At 44.4% G+C, this 17,541-nt stretch overlaps 1 protein-coding gene across 3 annotated transcripts in view; it reads right to left on the bottom strand.

Annotated features, from left to right (window-relative positions):
* COG5 (component of oligomeric golgi complex 5) overlaps window positions 1-17,541 on the bottom strand; it is a 307,456-nt gene that overhangs the window by 63,366 nt on the left and 226,549 nt on the right. For 2 of the 3 annotated variants that reach the window (XM_073328456.1, XM_073328457.1), the window contains exon 11: window positions 44-100. The exons of the other annotated variant lie outside the window; for it this stretch is intronic. In XM_073328456.1, the coding sequence (XP_073184557.1) occupies window positions 44-100 (57 nt within the window). The remainder of the gene's footprint in view (window positions 1-43; window positions 101-17,541) is intronic. 3 annotated transcript variants of the gene reach the window in all.

Below are 17,541 nucleotides of genomic sequence, written 5' to 3'. Positions count from 1 at the left end.
AAAAAGGAGGGGAAGGAGGCATCTGTTCCGGAGTAGTCAATACCTGGAACTTTGGTACCAAAGTGTCAGTAGCAGATGTCAGAGTCGCAGCCGTGTTAGTCTGTATTTACAAAAAGAAAAGGAGTACTTGTGGCACCTTAGAGACTAACAAATTTATTTGAGCATAAGCTTTCGTGAGCTACAGCTCACTTCATCGGATGCATTCATCGGAAGCTCTGAATGAGCTGGTACTGCGACATGGTACCTGGTGCCTGAGTAGAGGGACCCTTCTTGGGCCACTCTTGTTTATGTCAGAATGAAAGGATTTATGCATTTTAGAGCTTGAACCTGGCAAGGATGACCTGGATCTATGCCTCTGCAGGTGAGCAGTGCTCCTTTCCTCCACTGATCCCAGATGTTTTATCAGTCACAGAGGAGGATTTCCTAGAGATGTGACCCTCAGAATTACAACCAGAAGAATGGACAGGAGCACTTTGTGAAGAAGACAATTCAGGATTTTCAGTCCTGGTCATTCAAGGATCTCTCCAGCAAAGACAACTTCAAGTGAGCCTCTTTCGCCTTGCGTATTCTCTTGCAAATGGCATATTTCTCAGGAACATGCTTTTTACCAAATATCTGGTGTGCCCCGTGTTAAGGGGCAATACAGTCTCACAAGGAAGACAGAGTTTAAAACCTGGGGCCCTTTATTCTCCCATAAGGGCTTGACGCAGTATCAGGAAAGTCTTATAGAAAAAAAAAATTTAAGGAAAAAAGGAAATACTGTTAAAGAAGTGATGAGTGAAGACTAAGGCTACGGCTATATTACATCTTATTTTGGCATAACTTATGTCACTCGGGGGGGATATATAAATCACCCCCTCGGGTGACGGAAGTTACACGGACATAAGCATTGTTGTGGACATCACTAAGTCAGCGGGAGAGCTTCCCCTGCCATCATAGCTTCTGCCACTCGCGGGGGCTGGAGTCAGGGCCAGCCCACAACATTTTGGCACCTAAGGCAGAGAGCTCAAATGACGCCCCCATGCCCCCTCGCTTGGGCCAAAACTTTGAAAGGTCTCAGCTCTGCCTTCTTCCTGTTCTACTCCTGTCATGGTACTGCTCTGCTACCTATCCCAGTAAAGGAGAACTAACAACTTAAAATGCCTTGTTCAAAAATTTTAAGTAACACTTATCTTCAAACGCCTGAACAGCAAATGTAACTTTTCTTGTCTGCACAGCAAACATTGGCATTTTTATCTGTTTGAATAATTGAAGTGGTGCTTTCCGTGCCTTTTTGGTTGAAAGATTTGAACTGCTTCCTGAAGGTTCACAATCTGGGCCAGCTCATGCTCTATTGAGATGGTTGCAAGGCCCACCAGCCTCTCCTGTGTCATTGTGGAGCATAGATGTGTTTTTATTAACTTCAGTTTGGAGAAGCTGCATTCTCCACTGACAACTGTTACAGGAAGTGTTAGAAGTATGCGCAGAGCAACAAAAGCATTTAGAAAGAGGGTGATCATCTTATTTGTGCACATATATTCCAGAACAGCCTTTGGAGTTGATCCTGCGGAAATGTATCTTGAAAGGGCTTTCAGTTCATTACCTAAATCATTTGTATCAATATTGTGCATTGTCATCATGTAGCAACACTGTCTCTAGTGCTCTGCATTGCTGGTGTAGGTCTTCTTCAGGTATAGTGAGGAGTTTTGAAATATCATACAACATCCCAAATATATTGCTGTGTTCCTTGAGCTGCATGAAACATTCTTCAACTGACTGTATTGCACAATCTAGCACCTGCTTAAAGAATTCAACTTTGAATTGTTGTTTAGGGTCTCTTATGGGATTATATCCCGTGCCTCGTAATCAAAATGTCTTCTTCTTCGGTGACTCTTGTATTCTTGAATGGGTGGGAAAATAGCTTCAGTGTGAAGTTCCTCTGCCAACTTCTGTGCACTCTACAGAACATTTTGAAATCCATTATCTGACTGGTCAGACTGTAGGTATGACTTTGCTTTATCCAGTTGTTCCATTGCTCCAGATATATCAAGGACAACACCTTGGAGTCTCTTGCTTACAAAATTTATTTCCAACAGTATGTCATGCCACAACACTAAGCCACACAGAAATTTGAAGTTCTGTATGTTTCTGGTGATTCCATTTCCTCTGCCACTGTTCTCCCATGAACAGTTCCTGTCATAGCATTATCCTCCATAATGGCAACTATGGCATCATCTATCTTCCCAGTTTGGTGTTTGATAGGCTTTATCGCCTTCACTCGACTTTCCCATCATGTGGCACTCAGTGGTTTCAGTGTCAGAGAGGATGTTGCTTCAAAATTTGCCATCAATGAGTTGATGCAGAGAAAAATACATAGATGCTTTGAATTACATTAAAAAATTCAGCAGCCTCACTGGAAGCTGATGCTTCATTACTGAGCACCAAGTTCAATGAATGAGAACTGCATGGGACAAAAAAAGTTCCATGGTTTAACTCTCGGATCCGTGTCTGCACTCCTCTGTTCTTTCCTCTCATGTTGGCACCATTATCATAGCCCTGACCTCTCATGCCAGCTATCGCAATTCCCATATCTTCCAGCTTTTTAAGAAGCACATTTGTCACACCAGCTCCTGTAGTATCATCAGTGTCAATAAATTCTAGAAAATGCTCTCTGATAGTCACCATTGCAGGGACATTATCACTAGGTTCTATTGTTGTTACAAAATGCACCAATAAAGTCATTTGTTCCTTATGGCTGATGTCAGGTATGCAGTCCAGAATAACAGAACAATATCTTGCTGACTTCAGATCTGCCACATCTTCTGTTTGACTTTTGTTGCCAGTAACTGTATGATCTCATTTTGAATTGTTTTTCCAAGGTAGTTGTGTGTGTACATTTCTTGGGTGGTGACTCTTCTTAGATGCTCCTTGAGTACAGCATCAAACTGAGCCATCAGCTCCACAATTTTAAGGAATTTTCCATTGTTTGGCACATATAGCTGATCTGAAGTGCCACACAGTGCTAGGTTTTGGGTAGCAAGCATTCTCACAATGGCAATGAGCCTTTTCAGAACACATAGCCAGTAAAGAGACTCTAATGCAATCTTCCCTTGATGCTGATCATCTAGGGTGGCCTTTAACCTTAGCCTCATCTCAAGCTCTTTCCACCTATGGAATGCTCTCTGGTGATTTGCTGCCTTCTCATGGCATGCCAGTTTTCTAGCCAGATTCTTCCAGTCCTTTGCTCCTGTAGAACCCAATGTGGCCGGAACATTAGACCGGAAGAGTTTGCAACATAAGCAAACATGAGTACATAAGCCATGGCCTCTCCACTTTGTCACCATTGGGGATTTCACACCAGTAATGTGTCGGATGGAAACTTCTATTTTCATTGTCTTTGGGGAACATTAAGTTTTTCACTTGCTGTGGCCCATGCTATACAAGGAAGTCCCTCAGGCTACTGTTCAAGTGGGTCCACAGTCCTGAATCATCTAGACTTAAGGAACTAAACTCAGCAGCAGCTGTTTCTTGCGCCTCCACCACACTCTTCTCTGATCTACGCTTTTCTTCAGGAATGTGCATGGTTACATCCATTTGAGATGGAGATATGGATGCTGAAGTAGCTGCCAGGTCACCTGCACTCTGACTAACTGGAAGATCAGGCATCTCCTCACCACTCACATCCCAGCTGGGGCCGGAAGGCTCCCTGTGAACATTTGTGTCTATGTATCTCAGGAGAGCTTCTTCCTGCTTAGAGAAAACAGCTTCCTTTGCTTTCTTTCTTTTTCTGAATGCTGCCCCAGAGGGGTGTTTTCTTCTTTCACTTGTGACTGCTGTTCTGTGCCAGCTATAGTGGCTCTCAACACTTAGCTGAAGGGGACAAATAAGTAGGCTGGTAGCAGGGCGTGAGTGAGGGAAGATACCAGCATCTTAAGGGCCTAACTGGCTCCTACTACTTCAGTTGACTGCCTGCTCTCCTCAAGTGGGTTCAGGAAAGCAGCAGGAAACAGGAAGCTCCCTGAGAAGCTGGTGTTAATCAGTCCAGGCTCCTGGGGGTGCTAGAGAGATACATAAGAGGCTCCTCCTCCTCTCTCTCCCTGCAGCTCCTGCTTTTCTCCTGCCTGCCTGTTAGCTCTCTTGTGCTCTCCTTCCTCCAGTACTCCACCATCTCCGTGCATCTAGAGCAGAGAGAATACATATGCACCAGCAGCAGACACAATTTTCTACACTCTGGGTCCTAGTGGCGCCCCACCCCCCACCCTCAGTCTGGCACCTGAGGCGGCCGCCTCAGTTCGCCTCATGGTAAGGCCAGCCCCAGCTGGAATAGGTAAGCTGACTGGAGAGCTCTCTTCTGTCGGCTTAGAGTGGCTACATTAGAGAGCTCACAGCGGCGAAGTTGCATCGGTGCAGCTGTGCCACTGTAAACTCTCTAGTGTAGCTGTGCCCTAAATAAGTAACTATCTACAGGTATTCACAACTATTTACACAAAAAAAGGGAATCATACAGTGAGAGAGAAGCTTGGACAGTCCGTAAGGACTTGTTTACACTTGACAGTTAATTTTGATTAAGGCAGGGTCTGAACTTAAAGTCAGCTATTCCTGAATAGCTCCATGTAGAGAGAAGCCCTGAGTTCCAATTCATAGGCACAGGCAGTAAAAAGGAACTGAGGGGTGGATGGGGTACTCCATCCTTTATGACTTTAGTGGGAGGCACAAGGACACTATGGGTATGTCTACACTGCCAAGAAAAAAGCAGGGCTGGCCTGTGTCAGCCGACTCAGGCTCACGGGGCTCTGGATGCAGAGCTGTTTCACAGCTGTATAGACTACTGAGTTTGGGCTGGAGCCTGAGATCTGGGACCCTCCTACCTTGCGGGGTCCTAAAGTCCAGGCTTCAGCACAAGCCCAGAAGTCTATACAGCAATGAAACAGCTCTGCAGGCCAACCCCCATGAGCCCAAGTTGGCTGGCACGGGCAAGCCGTGGGTGTCTAGCTGCTGTGTAGTCATACCCTCAGGGCACGTGCATGGCTCCAACAGATACTGTAGGCCAAAAAAAATCTGAATTCCACCAAGATCTGAATTCCACCAAGACTGGAACGTACATAGACAAGCACTTGAAGAAGCAGCTTAGAGTTGGGAACACACTTATGTGACAGTTTTTTTGAAAAATGAACAATTATGCAACTGCATAATTTCATCATGTAAACACATGGGGTGCTGACTTATTTATTATATATAAACTGTTGTAACAATAAATACAATAGATAAAGATATCACATGCTCTACTTTACACACAATCTACAGTAACTGTATAATGGACACAATTCTAAAAAGATCAAAAAGTCCCATTGACATGTTTTTATAATAAAGTTAGACAGCAAAGGATTGCATAGTGGAGTTACCATGAGCCTTGAATAAGAGGCTCTGCATAGTTGCACTTCTCCAGAATCAGACTCAGACATTCATAGAATCATAGAATATCAGAGTTGGAAGGGACCTCAGGAGGTCATCAAGTCCAACCCCCTGCTCACAGCAGGACCAATCCCCAACTGAATCATCCCAGCCAGGGCTTTGTCAAGCCTGACCTTAAAAACTTCTAAGGAAGGAGATTCCACCACCTCCCTAGGTAACGCATTCCAGTGTTTCACCACCCTCCTAGTGAAAAAGTTTTTCCCTAATATCCAACCTAAACCTCCCCAACTGCAACTTGAGACCATTACTCCTTGTTCTATCATCTGCTACCACTGAGAACAGTCTAGAGCCATCTTCTTTGGAACCCCCTTTCAGGTAGTTGAAAGCAACTATCAAATCCCCCCTCATTCTTCTCTTCTGCAGACTAAACAATCCCAGTTCCCTCAGCCTCTCCTCATAAGTCACGTGTTCCAGTCCCCTAATCATTTTTGTTGCCCTCCACTGGACATTTTCCAATTTGTCCACATCCTTCTTGTGGTGTGGGGCCCAAAACTGGACACAGTACTCCAGATGAGGCCTCACCAATGTCGAATAGAGGGGAACAATCACGTCCCTCGATCTGCTGGCAATGCCCCTACTTATACATCCCAAAATGCCATTGGCCTTCTTGGCAACAACGGCACACTGTTGACTCATATCCAGCTTCTCGTCCAATGTAACCCCTAGGTCCATTCCTGCAGAACTGCTGCCTAGCCATTCAGTCCCTAGTCTGTAGCGGTGCATGGGATTCTTCCGTCCTAAGTGCAGGACTCTGCACTTGTCCTAGTTGAACCTCATCAGATTTCTTTTGGCCCAATCCTCTCATTTGTCTAGGGCTCTCTGTATCCTATCCCTACTCTCCAGCGTATCTACCTCTCCTCCCAGTTTAGTGTGATCTGCAAACTTGCTGAGGGTGCAATCCACACCATCCTCCAGATCATTTATGAAGATATTGAACAAAATCGGCCCCAGAACCGACCCTTGGGGTACTCCACTTGATACCGGCTGCCAACTAGACATTGAGCCATTGATCACAACCCGTTGAGCCCGACAATCTAGCCAGCTTTCTATCCACCTTATAGTCCATTCATCCAGCCCATACTTCTTTAACTTACTGGCAAGAATACTGGGGGAGACCGTGTCAAAAGCTTTGCTAAAGTCAAGGAACAACGTGTCCACTGCTTTCCCCTCATCCACAGAGCCAGTTATCTCGACATAGAAGGCAATTAGATTAGTCAGGCATGAGTTGCCCTTGGTGAATCCATGCTGACTGTTCCTGATCACTTTCCTCTCCTCTAAGTGCTTCAGAATTGATTCCTTGAGGACCTGCTCCATGATTTTTCCAGGGACTGAGGTGAGGCTGACTGGCCTGTAGTTTCCAGGATCCTCCTCCTTCCCTTTTTTAAAGATGGGCACTACATTAGCCTTTTTCCAGTAGTCCGGGACCTCCCCCGATCGCCATGAGTTTTCAAAGATAATGGCCAATGGCTCTCCAATCACATCTGCCAACTCCTTTAGCACTCTCGGATGCAGCACATCCGGCCCCATGGACTTGTGCTCATCCAGCTTTTCTAAATAGTCCCGAACCACTTCTTTCTTCACAGAGGGCTGGTCACCTCCTCCCCATGCTGTGCCGCGCAGTGCAGCAGTCTGGGAGCTGACCTTGTTTGTGAAGACAGAGGCAAAAAAGGTATTGAGTACATTAGCTTTTTCCACATCCTCTGTCACTAGGTTGCCTCCCTCATTCAGTAAGGGGCCCACACTTTCCTTGACTTTCTTCTTATTGTTAACATTCACAATTCAGTTCCTGTTTCCTCTGCGCTCCAGGGGGCAGCGAGCTGCTCCTGTCACATCTGTGACACAGCTTACCTGCTCCTCCATGCCAGCTCACCTCTGTTGACGTAAGTGGGGTGGAATCCAGGGTCTATCCACTCCCAACCCACCTACTTGGGAGTGGGAGTAGCAGCTCTATAACGGTTGCTTCCTCCCCTCTGCACAGACTGGTGATGCAGGTAGCCCACAGAGAGGAATAAGGATATGCCTTATTCACACGTTGACCAGTGTGGGGATCTGAAGTCAGCATTAAGAAAATAAATTCTTGAACAAATATTCCAATTCTTAGATATGGATATGAGCATGTTTGGGAGACTTCATTTGTTTTGTCTGTTTTGCTCAACAGGAAGGACTTTTATGTATATAAATTAAGTTATTTACTTGATATTTATATTTGCATTTTTGTAAAATGTTTAGTCCCCTTTTCTCTAGCAAGCAAAGGTGACCGTTAATATTAAGTAATAATTCAAAAGCTTCAATGTATAAAAATATCTTTGGTGTGTTTTAATTTGATACAAAAGTATAAATGTCAAACTATTTACTTTCTCATTTCACAGTTTTATATTTACCATGTGAAAACTGCTTTAACTGGGTGAGTTACTGAAGTTCTCAAATCATGATTTAAAGACTTTAAGTTACAGAGAATCCATCATTTACACTACATCATTTAAACCTGCAAGCATGCTGTCATAAATATAAAAGGAAGGGTAAACACCTTTAAAATCCCTCCTGGCCAGAGGAAAAACCCTTTCACCTGTAAAGGGTTAAGAAGCTAGGATAACCTCGCTGGCACCTGACCAAAATGACCAATGAGGAGACAAGATACTTTCAAAGCTGGAGGGGGGGGGAGAAACAAAGGGTCTCTCTGTCTGTGTGGTTTTTGCTGGGAACAGAAAAGGAACGGAGTCTTATAACTTAGTAAGTAATCTAGCTGGATATGCGTTAGATTCTGTTTTGTTTAAATGGTTGATAAAATAAGCTGTTCTGAATGGAATGTATATTCCTATTTTTGTGTCTTTTTGTAACTTAAGGTTTTGCCTAGAGGGATTCTCTCTGTTTTGAATCTCATTACCCTGTAAGGTATTTACCATTCTGATTTTACAGAGGTGATTCTTTTACTTTTTTTCTTCAATTAAAATTCTTCTTTTTAGAACCTGATTGCTTTTTCATTGTTCTTAAGATCCAAGGGTTTGGGTCTGTGTTCACCTATGCAAATTGGTGAGGATTTTTATCAAGCCTTCCCCAGGAAAGGGGGTGTAGGGTTTGGGGAGGATTTTGGGGGGAAAGACATTTCCAAGTGGGCTCTTTCCCTGTTATATATTTGTTATACGCTTGGTGGTGGCAGCAATAAAGTCCAAGGGCAAAAGGTAAAATAGTTTGTACCTTGGGGAAGTTTAACCTAAGCTGGTAAAAATAAGCTTAGGGGGTTTTCATGCAGGTCCCCACATCTGTACCCTAGAGTTCAGAGTGGGGAAGGAACCTTGACACATGCCCCATGCTGTAAAGGAAGGCAAAACCCGCTAATGATCTCTGCCAATCTGATGCGGGGAAAAATTCCTTCCTGATCCCAAATATGGCAATCAATTAGACCCTGAGCATGTGGGCAAGACCCACCAGCCAGACACTTGGGAAAGAATTCTCTGTAGTAGCTCAGAGCCCTCCACATCTAGTGTCCCATCACCAGCCACTGGAGATATTTTCTGCAAGCAGTCATAGATCAGCTAGATGCCGTTGTAGGCAACCTCATCATACCATCCCCTCCATTCACTTATCAAGCTCAGTACCTTTTGTTGGCTCTCTCAGCTGTGGGGCCACGGATTGAGTGGGGTTGGAGAAAGACAAGCCAGTGCAATGTTAGAGGCAGTCCCACAAATCTAATTGTCCGATTCAGCTTGGTAAATCCTAGGCTGAAATAACATTTTTTTTTTGGCGCAGTCATTTGCACAACAGCCAATAGTATACCAACCAGGCATGCAGCCACCAGCTTCCATTTCTTCCTGTTGTGTCCCTCTGCCTTACGCAGGGGATGTATGGTACTCATGGAATGAATCACAGCTATGTAGCAAATGAGGTTTTTGCCTAAGATACCAAAATTCAGTGACGTCCTATTAAAAATATAGGAAGAGAAACGGAGGAAAAATCTACATAGAGAATTCAAAGGGCATAAAATTATGTCAAAAATTTTACACTGATTTCACACCTACATTTAGAAAAAAACAAATTTATAGCTACTTTAGGATCATTTTAGAACACAAACCTAACTATGGAGTAACTACCAGGCTTCCATATGTAAGCGGGGGAATAGTCCTGCTATTGTGGGGAACTTTCTTGGCTTCTGCACTACCCCGGTGAAGTGGGCTAGCGAAAGGATCTGAGTTCTCGATCCCACTTCCTTTACCCAGTGGCCTCCCTGCCCTGGAGGACTCCCCTTCCACTCTCCTGTCTGGCAGAGTCCTCCTAACCCCAACAAGGCTGGGCTCAGGATTCCTGGGGGGCTCGACCCCCAACCCTGCTGTGGTCACCTAGGACAGGAGCTAGGGTGTCCTCACTCCAGGATACTCTCTCTGCACTGGGCACTTCTCTGACCCACTGATCATGACATACACTTTAAAGCAAATGTGAGTTATTTAATCAACAATTAATTTTAAAAAGAATACGGAAAAATGGGAAAGGTTAAAGGAAACACATCAACCCACTCTGTGGCAGGGAACATCACAAACAGTGTCTCTGGAATGTCAGGGCAGTTCACAGTCTGTTCCTTGTAAGTACCAGGCCTTTCTCAGGCTCTGGCTGTGCTGTAGGGATGCTGTGGGTAGGACACTCGCTCTGGTGGTGGCCACATTCTCTCAGGCTCTAGGTGGCAGGGCCCTTCTTCCCAGCATTACCCCCGCCCTGTCAGAGTTACCAATCCCCCTCCAAGTCTAGCCTGCAGAGCCTCCTGGCTGAGGCGTCTCCCTGTGCTGGGCCCACCACCCACGGTCCCCCCTCACTCTTCCCAGCTGCTCATGACACCCGGCTCCGGACTGCTCCAGCCCCAGCTCCACTCTGTCTTAGCTCCAGCTCCTCCACTCTGCCCCAGCACAACTGCTGCTCTGCCTCCAGCTCCCTGGGCTGCTTCTCTGGCCCCTCTGGCTCTGGTTGCTACAGCTCTGCTCCCAGGACAGGTCTGCTCTGCAGGCTGCTTCTGTGACTCTGCTCCTAGCACTGACCTGCTTCGTGGGCTGCTTTTCTGGCCCCTCTGGCTCTGGTTGCTGCAGCTCTGCTCCCAGGGTAAGTCTGCTCTCTCTGGGCTGTGCTTCTGGCTTTGAGGCTGCAGCTCTGCTCCCCAGACAGGGTCTGCTCTCTCTGGGCTGCTTTTCTGGCCCCTCTGGATCTGGCACAGCTCTGCTCCCCAGCTCAGCTTGGGCCCCTCCTTTCTCCTTAGCTCGGCCCCACTCTGTCTGACCCCGGCAATTCCAGCTCACAGGGAGGACGGGACCTCTCTGGCCTCCTGACTCCCTGATTAGCCTGCCCGCCCTGTCATTCATAGAATCATAGAATATCAGGGTTGGAAGGGACCCCAGAAGGTCATCTAGTCCAACCCCCTGCTCAAAGCAGGACCAATTCCCAGTTAAATCATCCCAGCCAGGGCTTTGTCAAGCCTGACCTTAAAAACCTCTAAGGAAGGAGATTCTACCACCTCCCTAGGTAACGCATTCCAGTGTTTCACCACCCTCCTAGTGAAAAAGTTTTTCCTAATATCCAATCTAAACCTCCCCCACTGCAACTTGAGACCATTACTCCTCGTTCTGTCATCTGCTATCATTGAGAACAGTCTAGAGCCATCCTCTTTGGAACCCCCTTTCAGGTAGTTGAAAGCAGCTATCAAATCCCCCCTCATTCTTCTCTTCTGCAGGCTAAACAATCCCAGCTCCCTCAGCCTCTCCTCATAACTCATGTGTTCCAGTCCCCTAATCATTTTTGTTGCCCTTCGCTGGACTCTCTCCAATTTATCCACATCCTTCTTGTAGTGTGGGGCCCAAAACTGGACACAGTACTCCAGATGAGGCCTCACCAATGTCGAATAGAGGGGAACGATCACGTCCCTCGATCTGCTCGCTATGCCCCTACTTATACATCCCAAAATGCCATTGGCCTTCTTGGCAACAAGGGCACACTGCTGACTCATATCCAGCTTCTCGTCCACTGTCACCCCTAGGTCCTTTTCTGCAGAACTGCTGCCTAGCCATTCGGTCCCTAGTCTGTAGCTGTGCATTGGGTTCTTCCGTCCTAAGTGCAGGACCCTGCACTTATCCTTATTGAACCTCATCAGATTCCTTTTGGCCCAATCTTCCAATTGGTCTAGGTCCTTCTGTATCCTATCCCTCCCCTCCAGCGTATCTACCACTCCTCCCAGTTTAGTATCATTCGCAAATTTGCTGAGAGTGCAATCCACACCATCCTCCAGATCATTTATGAAGATATTGAATAAAACCGGCCCCAGAACCGACCCTTGGGGCACTCCACTTGATACAGGCTGCCAACTAGACATGGAGCCATTGATCACTACCCGTTGAGCCCGACAATCTAGCCAGCTTTCTACCCACCTTATAGTGCATTCATCCAGCCCATACTTCCTTAACTTGCTGACAAGAATACTATGGGAGACCGTGTCAAAAGCTTTGCTAAAGTCAAGAAACAATACATCCACTGCTTTCCCTTCATCCACAGAACCAGTAATCTCATCATAAAAGGCGATTAGATTAGTCAGGCATGACCTTCCCTTGGTGAATCCATGCTGGCTGTTCCTGATCACTTTCCTCTCATGCAAGTGCTTCAGGATTGATTCTTTGAGGACCTGCTCCATGATTTTTCCAGGGACTGAGGTGAGGCTGACTGGCCTGTAGTTTCCAGGATCCTCCTCCTTCCCTTTTTTAAAGATGGGCACTACATTAGCCTTTTTCCAGTCATCCGGGACTTCCCCGGTTCGCCACGAGTTTTCAAAGATAATGGCCAGTGGCTCTGCAATCACAGCCGCCATTTCCTTCAGCACTCTCGGATGCAACTCGTCCGGCCCCATGGACTTGTGCACGTCCAGCTTTTCTAAATAGTCCCTAACCGCCTCTATCTCCACAGAGGGCTGGCCATCTCTTCCGCATTTTGTGATGCCCAGCGCAGCAGTCTGGGAGCTGACCTTGTTAGTGAAAACAGAGGCAAAAAAAGCATTGAGTACATTAGCTTTTTCCACATCCTCTGTCACTAGGTTGCCTCCCTCATTCAGGGTGACCTGGAGCATTGGCCTCTTCCCATTGTTCTGGGGGACTGTCAGTCTCAGGGTCCTGATTCCCCATCGACCCTTCCCCCTTTTAGTACTGGGAGCTAGCAACTAAAACCCCCCCACTGAATGTTAGTAAGGGGGCAACAGTCCCCTTACGCATAATATAGTAGAACCTCAGAGTTACGAACACCAGAGTTATGAACTGACTGGTCAACCACACACTTCACTTGGAACCGGAAGTATGCAATCAGGCAGCAGAGACCAAAAGAAACCAAATACTGTACGGTACAGTGTTCAATGTAAACTAATAAAAAAAATAAAGGTAAAGTTAAAAAAAAAAGATGTGACAAGGTAACAAAACTGTTTTTGTGCTTGTTTCATTTAAATTACGATGGCTAAAAGCAGCATTTTTCTTCTGCATAGTAAAGTTCCAAAGCTGTATTAACTTTTGGGGAAAAAACCCCATAATGTTTTGTTCAGAGTTACGAAAAACCTCCATTCCAGAGGTGTTCATAACTCTGAGGTTTTACCATATAAGATATAGTGTATCATTACATCCAACACTGAAATGAAATGAAATATAGCAACTGATTAAAAGTATATAGAGAACTATACAACAGTTTATGGCACAAACTAGAGAACAGTATATCCTACTTAAACTACAGGGGGTACTGAAGTGGGCAGACTGTAGTTACCAAAACTGGTATCTGGACAAGACATCACAAATACTCCGACTCGTGAAAGAAGTGCCACAAGATCCCTAATGACAAAAGCACTCAGAAACCGTTTTATTTTTTTACCAAAAATCTACAATTTCTTTTCTTACAATATTGTTTTCTTACCTACTTGTTTGTGTCTTACTGCTTTTCTTTTATAAATGAGTGAAATCAAAGGAAAAAACGAATTATTAATTCAGTATCTTAGAAAAAGACTATATAATACAATTACGCAAGTAAGGAGTTAATGGACATGCAAATATTTTTCTAAAAATAAGTTTAAGAAACAATTTGCCTTCATGCATTTCATTCAGAATGCTGCATTTTAATCAAAAGTTATTTTCTTTAAAAGAGTAACATAGAGTTATGGATCACATAGAGTTATGTAGATAATTCATATATATTATTTAAATAGATTATCATTTTTTAATCTTTTAGAAAGTAACCAACTCCACAAACTGGGCATGACTCAGAAGTGGGGAGGCTTTTTCTAGGTCAGCAAGAGAAAGACAACCTTGGGTCCCTTTAAGGATTGCCTCTCCCTGCCTTTTTTCATCCCCCCACTTGCGGGCAGTCAACTTCCTCATGCGTTGGGTTTGATGAGGGGGGCTCCTTGGCAGAACAAAAGTGTACAATTTAAGCCTATTGGCTCCCACACACCCAAAGGGAGGGCCTATAAGCCCATATCTCTGCCCAGAGTGCCATTCTGCAGTTGGGAAGAACACCCCCACCCCCAATGCCTCTTGGTAACTGGCATTAAGAGTAGGACTGGAGTTTGGGGCCTTGCTGTGGTCATCATGCTAGTAGCCTTTTTGGACTGGGAAAGAATTCTTCCTTCACTGCCAGATTTGGCCTGGGTGTTGTATGGTATTCTTCCTTCCACTCAGTAGCCCAGGCCCCCAGAGGCTAAGTTAGGTTGTAAAATTTGTGTTGTTGCAAAGTGGCAGGTGCTTGTTTAATAGAGGGTCTGGTTCCCTGATAAACTAGAATTGAAGCGCAAACAGGAGGAAAGATCACACTCCCAGAGCAGGCACTAGTTTAACTTTGGAGTTTTAATGTAAATAGTATCCGAACAACCAAACACACACAACTTGCACAAGCCTCACTGAGTCAAAGTCTCTCTGCAGCACACACCAAACTCTCCTGCTGCTGCAACCACACTTGCTCCCCAGCACTGTCCCTTTTGTGCTCCTCAACAGATCTCCAATCCTTAAAGGGACAGAGCACTAATAACTATAACCTTGGGATTCCCTTCTGAGAGCTGCAAAGGCATTTCCTAAAAAGATGAGGAATTGGGTTGGTGCTTCTGTCTGACAGGGCAAGGAGATAATCCCTTTTCCTCAAACACTCACCCTTTGTACAGAGGGCAGAAGGCAATGGGGTCCCACCAATGGGACCAGGTTAAAGATGTGGAGAGGTGGGACTGAGGACAGCCCTCATCCAGGTGGAATGGATTACAAAACCAGGGTGACCTGCATGGGATAATTTATTGCCAGAGAGTTTCCCAGATGTGTTACTTAATAAAGTTGTGGCCTAGTTAAACTACACTCCTGGCAACGTGTCTTTCTTCCTACAGCATATGTCAACATGAACATTACCTGGCCTGAATTTTATGTACCACTAACCACACAGTTAAGGTTCTTTTTATAAGAGGAAAAGAATAGTGTGTGGGAGCAGGGTGGTTCTGACCACATTAGTTATGGAAGACAGAGCTGTGGAAGGAGGAGATATGCAAATGAAAGGACAATCCAAGCCAAAACTATCAAAAACCATTACTCAAAACACATCATCTTCATTAGATTACAAAGCACAACTTCTACAATGAAATGAACTGTCTACAGTGTATCATTCTAGGTTTTCTAACATAAAATCCCTTCCAGAAAACAGATGTTAATATTTTTAATTAATTTATACACTGAAATTTAGAAACCAGGATTCCAGTTCTTTCTGTGTTGAAAAGTATACATGAGAGGAGAAAGTTAAACTACATACACCAGAAAAAAACCCTAATGCTTGCTTTGAAATCTAGTCACAGACAGATTAACATCTTGTGATACAATCCCCTGTAGTAGAAGCAGCTGACAAGATGAGTAATGGACTGCACCGATTATCTTCGTGGCAATCATTTTCCATCAGTTTCCTATCTCTTAACCAGCAACTCTGGAAGAAGGTCACTATTCTGTCAATTTCTTTTCTTTTCTTTGCCCAATAAGTAGGTTTTAAAAATGCAGGGAACACATAAACCTCTGTAAATTAAGAGGTCTAATTACATTACCATTGGCTGGTGTACAACTGGCTCACATGAACACTGCATGATTTGTCAAATTCCTTAAGTAATATAGTCTCCAAGAAGTAAATCATTGTTCTCCTTTTCATGCAATCTATTATTTTCTTCTTACAAAAAGAACCTTAACTGTATTTAATGGCATCTAAAATTCAGGGCTAGTAATATTCAGGTCAACATATTCATATATTTCTCATTATGGGACATATCTGAATCAAACTTTCAAAGCCTTATTCCTATCAACTGGAGAGCTAGTAATTGTCAAACAGAGAACTGTATATGCATTCATGAAACAAGTAATTCCTGCATAAGCAATATTATGGAAGGTTCACCAGGAACTGTGCTGTATACACTCTGCCAGAGAGAATGAGAAAAATACTACTGAAATAAACCTTTATGAGATCAGGGTTGGCACCACAGTATTTATTACTTTTGTTTATAGACTCTATTCTGAAAAGAATGTGTTATTAATTCCATAAATGTTTTGGAGTATGCCAAACCAATTCTATATACTGAAAATATACTGCATTATTAATACAAAAACATTGACCATAACCTTCACCTACACAGTGGCTACTTTACACACCACCACTGGTGCCAAGAAACTCTAGTGCAGGCACAGCTGGCCAGGGGAGGGTCATCCCAGCACAGGAGGATCCTCCAGTGGTACAGGATCAATTTAGTGGCTCCTGTGTAATCCTGGTGGTCAGTGTAAAAGGCATAACCAACACTTCTCTGCATCCTGAAAATCCCTAGTGAGACACTGGAGCCACTGGCAAGCAACATAAATTAGAGGAGCCCTCTAACTGCTTTGGATTGGCCCAGTGCACAGCCAGTCAGGACTGACGAAGTACAAAGACGCCTCTGAATGACACTTAGGCTACAGCTACAATAGAGAGCTTACAGTGCCACAGCTGCACTGATGCCGCTGCGCTGCTGTGAGCTCTCTAACATAACCGCTCTAAACCAACGGGAGAGAGCTCTCCCATTGGCTAAACTATTCCATCTCTCCTGCCAACTTAATGCTGTCCACACCGGCGCTTATGTCAGTGTAACTTATGTCGCTCAGGGGGATGGTTTATTCACATCCTTGAGCAACATAAATTATGCCAACATAAGCTGTAGTGTAGACACAGCCTCAGACTACTAAATTACTTCTGAAAACGGGACACAGGCATTTTTGTAAATGTTATTCTTAGAGGTCTACATTCTATTTCACCATGTAAAGTCCAAGGAAAATTATCATAAATTAGATTCCAGTTTGACCCCATTCCCTACCACTGCATTTTTCTCTCTCTTACACAATTTATAAATTAGACTCAGTCTCACAAACCTTACTCGAATGAGAATTCCTTACTCATGTGAATACTTGTACTGGAGCCAGTGGGACTCTGCATGAGTAGAGGTTGCAAGATTGGGTCTTTTCTCAATAGCACAGTTTACATTAGCACATACGTTACATGGAAAAAGCTGAGGCATGGTGGAAACAACACTGGTTATGTTTAGGCCAAGAAACATAATATATAGTAAGGGACAAATTGTGATCTCAAATACTTTGGAGCAACTAGTATGGGACTTGCATCCACACATCTGATGGCAGAAGATGACCGTAAAAGGAGGTCTCTGTACCCTCAAGTATACCATAACTTTCTGGTACGGGTCCTGATTCAGCAAAGCACTACTGTCTCATTGTTCACTTGTACTCTCCCATCTGTCTGCATCAAACTGTTGGTTTTTTCTCATACTTAAGAGTGTAATCTCTTCAGGGTGGGGACTGTCTTTTTGTTCTGTTTGTACAGCACCTAGCACAATAGGTTCCTGGTCTATGACTGGAATATAAATAAACAATCACACACCACAAACTTAACTTTAAGCATGTGCATAGTCCCATAGTTCAACAGTATTTGTCACATACTTTAAATTAAACATGTGCTTACTTGCGTCACTAAATTAGGGTTATAATTAGCTATTAGCATAAAGGCTTTTTCCACCTCCTATACTTTGATTTCACATGTTGCCTT

The sequence above is a fragment of the Lepidochelys kempii genome, chromosome 1 (genome assembly GCF_965140265.1).
Source record: "Lepidochelys kempii isolate rLepKem1 chromosome 1, rLepKem1.hap2, whole genome shotgun sequence".
Lineage (NCBI taxonomy): Eukaryota > Metazoa > Chordata > Testudines > Cheloniidae > Lepidochelys > Lepidochelys kempii.
The sequence above is the reverse complement of the archived record's forward strand: the minus strand, read 5'-3'. Positions and strand labels throughout refer to the sequence as shown.